This window comes from Branchiostoma belcheri, unplaced genomic scaffold (assembly GCF_001625305.1).
Source record: "Branchiostoma belcheri isolate BF01 breed outbred unplaced genomic scaffold, Haploidv18h27 scaffold24, whole genome shotgun sequence".
Lineage (NCBI taxonomy): Eukaryota > Metazoa > Chordata > Leptocardii > Amphioxiformes > Branchiostomatidae > Branchiostoma > Branchiostoma belcheri.
The window spans coordinates 1,165,225-1,172,631 of record NW_017803843.1 but is presented as its reverse complement, the minus strand read 5'-3'; the positions used below and the strand labels follow the sequence as shown (position 1 = coordinate 1,172,631).

Sequence of the window (7,407 nt, the reverse complement as noted above, 5' to 3'; positions counted from 1 at the left end):
TTCCACCTTCTTGCTACTGATCTTACTGAGCTCAGCGTGTGTTGTTTCTTGATAGTTGTCCAGTGCTGCCTTAAACTCTGCCCAAGTGAGAAATTCGTCCCCTAACTTCAGTAGGGACGGCGCGGCAGCCATGTTGGCGCGAGAGACCAGGCCTCAGCGGGAGACGAAAAATAGCGGGAAATCCCTGTCGAGTGCTGATTGGCTGACATTCGGGTCGTAGGTCAAAACCCTGTGTTTTCGAACTTCGGTGGGGATTTCCGTGTTGTTTTCTGATTTTCATCATCCACTAAGATAAACTTGAACACCGAGGTTTAAACTTGGTGCCCCTGAATCCTCAAACACTCACAAAAACCCAGGTTTTGGGCCTACCAAGGAGGCTAGTATTTCGGAGTGTAAATAAAATCTATTTGTCTTTTATATACACTCCGGGAGTGTAAATAGCCACGCCGAAAGTCAAAGATCATGCATATATTATGTAATGTGAAGTGAAGTGAGAGGTGAAAAAGTTATGTCTACTAGAATAACATTATGTATATTGGTTATTACATGTGGGTGCATATGTGTATGTGTGTTGGTTGAACTTACTTGCGTATGTGGTATGTGTGTGCAATACTGTGCATGCATGCATGCGTATGTATGCGTGTTGGTATGTGTGTACTCCGTCAAAATAAATTTATGTAAAGTTATGTGTTGTATCTGTATGTAACGTTATGCATAAAATACAGTAGATACAAATTTGCATTGAAGGTTAACGTTTTCTTGGTGTTAACGGTTACAGGGCGAAAATCGATAGCCATTCTATTGACATAAGATATTGTTTTTCAGACCTGTCTGAAATCTAGGTCACACAAAAATAAACAAGTTGTAGACATCACCCCCCCCCCTTTATACCACGGAATAGTTTCCAATAACGACATGCCCATGTAACCAAGGACGTTATGAAGCCCCTTGACATAAACGGGCTTACTAAACATTACCTGATTCATGGGAGTCGGTAGTGGTCTGAGGAGCCTCGGTCCTCGGCTGGCCTGCATAGCCGTGGGGAGGGGGGCCGGACCTTGACAGCTTTGCGGCGAACTCTCCGTCCTCAGACAGAATATCCAGGTCTCCATCCGGGGAAAACATCTTTTGCTGTGCACTACGACATTTCAATCCATTATGAAGGCCTGACCGATATCGAAAATAGCGAACCACTTAATCGCAGATCAAAACAAACCTCTGCTAGTGACGCTTCCTTTGCCCTGCGTCATGCATTACGCAGACCTAGTTTGTGTTGAAGCGCCACATAGCGACTTCATCTGTAACTGCATATCATAGCGAAGGTCGACACAGATACGTTTCACAGTCTTCGTTTCCTGAGTCTTGCCCGGTACCCGACCGAAGTCTCTACTCTACTCTTCTCAACTCATAGGCCCTCATATACTAGCCATGGAAAGACGTCTTACAAGTTTCACAAAATTTTTATAACCTTTGAACCCGGAACCGCCGTTGTCCTGTGATGCCATTTGGGCTACGTTCACTACACTGTATTAGCCTCTGACGGGCTTTGGAAGCGGCTGAAAAGAGAAGAAATTGTCCAAATAGAAAGGCAATAATCCAGGGGGAGTTGGTCTGCTGAGTCGACGCCGCAGATTCGTTGTTCAACGTTCGCGCTCAACTGCTCAATCTGCGGCTAAAACATGGGTCCACGAAGTGCCATGCTGTTTGTGCTGTTTCTCTGTGCCACGACAACACATTTGTCAGTCGGAATGATCATCTACAAGGATGCTATCACCGGCGACGAAATGTTCAGCGATATCTACAAGGTCAAAACATCGGAAGACGAGATCTTCTACGAAGTTGAGGGCAAGGTGGTGACGAGAAAGGAAGGTTCAGTTGACGATAGCTTGATCGGCGGTGACGCTACCGCCCAGGAGGTTGCAGAGAGTATCGACGAGTCAGCCGTGTCCGGGGTTAACATCGTTCTTAATCACAATCTCCAAGAAACACAATTTACCAAGCACGAGTACATGGAATATATGAAGGAATACATGAAAAAGGTCAAGGAGCATCTAGAGGAGGAACAACCTGAAAGGGTGGAACCCTTCATGGTTGCTGCAACACCCGCGGTCAAACACATTGTGCAGAATTTAGAAAACTGGCAGTTCTTCATAGGCGAAACGGAGAATAAGGAAGGCATGGTGGCACTGTTGAACTATAGGGAGGATGGAATCACTCCATACATGCTCTTTTTCAAGGACGGCCTGAGGGAAGAGAGGGCTTAATTCAATGATGTATATAAACAATATACGCTAGTGGAAATCTATCGCAAACTTCAATGGCACATTTCCAAATCGAACTGCCGTAAACTTCCAAGCTTTGGCACTCGTCCGAAAGCTGCCGAACCTAAGTCAAAGAGAGAAGCGCCTTGTTCACGTACGTACCGAATTTAATGCATTACGAAGCCGCCGCCTTCCTGAATGTAATAGTAGAGTATAAGAACAGGAACATAAGGACCAGAGCACACATCCTCAGAAGTACAACACAGAAGAAATCGAGAAGGACGATTTCGGCCAACTGTACTACTTAAGCGGATTAACTCCCCTTTCATAACATTTGTCTATTTGGCCAATTTCTACTCCTCTGGTAGACTGCACTTTTCACGTCAACCATAATAACCTTTGAACCCTGATCCCTTTGATGGCTGTACTTGTTCTTCTGCATGTAGACGTGGCATTTTGTGGGTTCGTTCTCTGGGCCTGCAGGTTCAATAATACGTTCCTTCTGTCCTAGTCCGGGAGTGACTGTTGAACCCGGCGGCATCGCTTCTTCGCGCATTTCTCCGGCAAAACGATGGGTCCACGAACTTGACGAAGTACTATGCTGTTTGTGAGTTTTCTCTGTGCCATGACAACACATATGTCAGCCGGAATGATCATCTTCAAAGATGTTTTCACCGGCGACGAAATGTTCAGCGATATCTACAAGGTCAAAACAACAGAGTACGATTTCTTCTACGAAGTTGAGGGCAAGACGGTGACGAGAAAGGTAGGATATGACTATAGTATTTCCGGAGTTGACATCGTCCTTGATCACCATCTCGAAGAAACCCTGTTTGACAAGGCCCAGTACAAAGAATATTTGAAAGGATACGTCAAAAATCTCACGAAACATCTTGAAGAGCATAAACCTGAGAGAGTGGCGGCCTTCGTGGCTTCTGCGCTACTCGCGGTCAAACAAATTCTGCTGGACTTCAACTACTATCTAGCCTGGGTACCATCCCCAGTAGTATATTCGCAAACTCTATAACTGGTTATAGAGTTTGCGAATATACTACTGGGGATGGTACCCAGGCTAACTACTATCAGCTCTTCTCAGGAAAAACGGACACGGATACCGAAGGCATGGTGGCACTGTTGGACTATAGGGAGGATGGCGTCACTCCCTACATGCTCTTCCTCAAGGACGGTCTGAAGGAAGAGATGGCAACTCAATAATGTAAGCAGGACACCAGTGGAAATCTATCGCAACTTACTTTAAAACTATCCAACTGTTCCCATAACAACTTCCCAGCATGATCACAATACCGGAAAGCTACCGCACGTATATACAGGTGTCAAGATCGATATGCATATCTTTAAAGAAGAAAAAAAAAAGAACACTCTGATACGTCACGGAAGCTGAATGAGAAATACTGAAGCTGATGAGATCCCGGACACTGGCTGGGAACTTACGTGTTGACGATGTAGAAAAGTTTGGATCAATTGTTCATGTGCTCTACAAAGAAAAGCTCTGACAGTTTAAAAGAATGTTCCATGTAGTACTAGTAACTTGCCCAGCAGAGAAGCACATCATTCATTTAGCCGTTGCCGCGGATTTCCTGAATTTATTTCTGGTTGCATGTAGATCCACAAGAATACGTCATGACAGTGACAATCATGAGCAATGATTTCTCAATGTATTCTCTCCCACCACATCTTACAAATTAACTGAAAATTTCAAGCTGTTCAAAGTACATATCTGTATTGCACGCTTTCCTAAATACATTTACAATGTATCATATATAAAGGCAAAGTACCATTCTAAGAGGACCAATTACTATTGTGGTATTACAAAGTCTAGTGATCTTTTTTGCTGTTTCAATCAGAGCAGCTGGTGCATGTAGTTTTAGAACAAATTTTTGCTAAGAGAATATAGCTAAAGACATTTTCTTCTCAAAAATGTGATAATCTAGAAAAAACATGGCAACGTGATTGGGTAAAAAAACTAACACGTGATCATCCAACCTTTTTCCTTACAAATTATACTAGTTCCTCATCAGAACTTTTTCTTAGCTGTTTTTCTTTCCCAGATGGCATATCAGATCTACTTGTTTCTTGGGCTTAGGAAACTTAGGAATTACAGTAGACTTGGAAAACAATGTCAATCAATAGAAAGAGAATTAAAAAAGCATTTCTACTTTAATACTTCTAAGTAATTATATGTGCAACATGCTGATATGTGAGATTCTCAAAGTTCAATCTAATTCTTTTGTATTTGTTACTGCCAGATGACCAGGACAAATGGAGAAAATGTTGATAAAAAATTTAAGTACACATAATACAGGGATTAACTGAGATAACAGTCACAGAAGTTGCTGGAAAGAAATGTAGATCAGTGGGGTAGACCTATCTTAATCCCATTTTAATCTTCCAAAATGGTCAAGTACATGTATGTAGCATCAGATAAACACAGCAATGGCCAGGCGACTTTCTCATTTTCTCCCTGATTTACTTCCTTCTGACTGTTCCAGTGGACATACCAGTATTCCATCCCCACTGGCCTAAAGTCTAACTGTCTGACTCTCTCATCATAACTTATAATTTAAAGCCCTTGAGCAGCACCCAGGGGAAGTGAAGAACAGGGTCTGTCACCAGAAGCTCCACGGAGGCTGTTTGAATCCGTTGAGCGGGACGGAGGTGATGTTGACAGGGATGCTGATGGTGGCTGCTGGGAGATGGTGGGCCTGCAGGGACTTCTTGATCATGGACCTGTACAGAGACATACACTGAGTTAAAACACATTTACACAATGATACACATTAAAAGAAATACATGTATACAGGGAACATTCCCATGGACCTTTTTATACTAGGGTTAGCTCTCTAGGACATTTTGATAGAGGTGTTCAATGCTCCCTGGATGTTCTGCGCTAGAGTCTACTTCCTAGGACTTCTGGTGGCTTGTGCTGCATACCTCAATGTACTATCACTTACAAGTAATGGCACAGAGGGCTAAGCACTGTACCTGAACAGCTGCAGCTGACCAATATATAGTGATGATGTATTTACACCCCAATGACAACTGCATGTACTCACTCAACTACTACTACGACTTCCCAATAGTACATGTGCTTGTAATCAAGTAGTCTCGTGTTCAAAGCTATTTTAGCTGCACGGAGTCTCTTTCATCCTCTTTACAATTAGAAGAGGATGAAAGAGACTCAGTAACTAAAGTAGGTATGGACACCAGGCTGGTAGTGGAGTGGCTGACCCGTCCTTCCCCAGCAGGAAGGCTGCTGCGATGCCGGTGTCCCTCTCCGTCTCGTCCTGGATCATGTCCACCCAGTGCTCGTTGTCCTGCTGATTACTGTCATAGATCACCACGGCAACTGCTCCGTACTGCTCCACCATCAGGGCTTTGGACATGAACGAGCATCCGCTATAGAACAAGACGTGCACAGCCAGGTGTCAGTTATAAAAAACAACATAAGTAGTTGGTCACAAAGCTTGATTATTTTGTGGAATCTGTTTAACAGGAAAAATTATGAGATCAAATAACACCTGACACCATCTTAAAATCAACATATGAGGAAAAGTTTTTCCAGTTGTATGGTTTCTGTAACACTGTAAGCAGCTAGTTACACAATGCAGGCTAAAATTGAGTCTATACGTTTTGAAAAGACAGCATACAAGTGATGCTGAGGTGTGATTTTGCGAAACATGAGGTCACAATCAATGCCTACCCTCTCTCTACCATGGCTATAGCTCCTTGTAGAGATTGTCCGTTGTTTAGTGAGGAGCAAGACTGGGCAGGATCTGTCGGCACTAAGTGGATGTGATCATAGTGAAAGTCCTGAAACACAAGAAAGCACATGTCCTATCATACATGCTGAGAGAAGACATATCTCTTAAAGTATGTTTGTGCTTTGAGCAAAAAGAATTGATGTAAATGGAGAAAAAAATGTTGCCAGTACTTAAGAAAAAAGTAAGAAAATGTACAGTGTACAAGGTAAAAAAGTGGACATATTAGTATTTTACTACTATCTAAAAAAAATGATGAATTGGAAACTCTTTCAGAAACAGGTCACAACCCATTACAAACTTACAAATGGTGCTCCAAAGTCCTTTGCTGGCCTGATCTTGAAAAGGTAGTTGATGTCCTGGGGGTACAAAATCTCAAAGTACAGTTGTTCGTTGATGGAATGAGCTGCAGGAAAACATGAAAATAAACATTATACAAAATGTAGCATGACTGTCAACACCAAACTGAAAGTTGACCTGTTAAAAATCTGTTCTAAACGAAAGACATTTGTTTAAGTTTGAGCCAGAAATGTGCATTTATATCAATTTTATCACTTGCAACTTTGGAATCCTGCTTTGTTTTATAGGGCCAAGAAGGTACTAGTATCATTACATCTGGGGGGGGGGGGCCTACATCAATTTCACATCCACATAGCCTAGCGGCGACCAATGGGTGACCAGCATTCCGCGCCACGCCCACTTTGCGGTCGATTCCATTCGACAATGGGGTTGAACAGCATCCTTCCGTACGGCGCGGCAGGTAATCGGAGTTGGAAATGTCAGATAAACAATGTAAGAATTGGTGTATTTGGGGTGAAGATAATGCAAGTACCGAAGTTACGGGTTCCTTTCTCAGCACTCAGTATGAGGCGGCTTCCGTCCTAGATCTCCAGTGCCGAAGGTACGTCAACACTTGGTGTGTCGGCGGCTTCAGCACTGGAAACTCGGAATCGGCAAATCAAACCTTGTCTTTAAAAAGGGTATCGAGATGCTGCCACTCATATTTTCGAGATCATACCGCCTGGGTAACAAAGTTTAATCGGGACAACATCGGCAGGACAGGACTGCAAGGCCTCTTTTCTTACATTTTCACAGACAAAGACTTGGCCTAAGATACTGTTTTGTACGCCGCGCGGCCGACGTAAGCACCAGAAGCCCAGTGCCGAAATGGTTTAACTCGGCTCGGTAGTTATTTTGCTCCAACTATTCAAAGACACAGAATTTCAGAAAACAATATACAAATGTATCTTTTGAACAAGTTTGAGAAACATCTTTTTCAACCATATCTTGCTAAAGCGCGGGTTGTGGGTGTGGCCGAAATGCTGCCCGCCTATTGGTCCCCGCTAGGCTGGCTTGGATGGGAAATT

The 7,407-nt window shown here is 43.3% G+C and overlaps 3 protein-coding genes and 1 pseudogene across 3 annotated transcripts in view; 2 read left to right on the top strand and 2 right to left on the bottom strand.

The window, feature by feature from the left end:
- LOC109471174 overlaps nucleotides 1–1,244 on the bottom strand; it is a 6,743-nt gene extending 5,499 nt beyond the window's left edge. Inside the window, exon 1 of the mRNA XM_019770462.1 lies at nucleotides 978–1,244. Coding sequence (XP_019626021.1) covers nucleotides 978–1,125 — 148 coding nt within the window. The 5' untranslated portion in view covers nucleotides 1,126–1,244. The remainder of the gene's footprint in view (nucleotides 1–977) is intronic.
- Nucleotides 1,245–1,371: 127 nt separating this feature from the next.
- On the top strand, nucleotides 1,372–2,281 carry LOC109471177 (translationally-controlled tumor protein homolog). The gene has a single exon (XM_019770464.1). It carries the CDS (start codon nucleotides 1,680–1,682, stop codon nucleotides 2,262–2,264), a length of 585 nt encoding a protein of 194 aa, XP_019626023.1. The 5' UTR covers nucleotides 1,372–1,679; the 3' UTR covers nucleotides 2,265–2,281.
- Nucleotides 2,282–2,832: 551 nt separating this feature from the next.
- LOC109471178 lies at nucleotides 2,833–3,544 on the top strand (annotated as a pseudogene).
- A 389-nt stretch (nucleotides 3,545–3,933) lies between these two features.
- Nucleotides 3,934–7,407, bottom strand: part of LOC109471175 (protease-associated domain-containing protein 1-like) — a 4,255-nt gene continuing 781 nt past the window's right edge. Inside the window, exons 2-5 of the mRNA XM_019770463.1 lie at nucleotides 6,346–6,446; nucleotides 5,983–6,092; nucleotides 5,511–5,678; nucleotides 3,934–5,009 (exon numbers count right to left, since the gene is read on the bottom strand). Of these exons, the coding sequence (XP_019626022.1) occupies nucleotides 4,889–5,009; nucleotides 5,511–5,678; nucleotides 5,983–6,092; nucleotides 6,346–6,446 (500 nt within the window). The 3' untranslated portion in view covers nucleotides 3,934–4,888. The remainder of the gene's footprint in view (nucleotides 5,010–5,510; nucleotides 5,679–5,982; nucleotides 6,093–6,345; nucleotides 6,447–7,407) is intronic.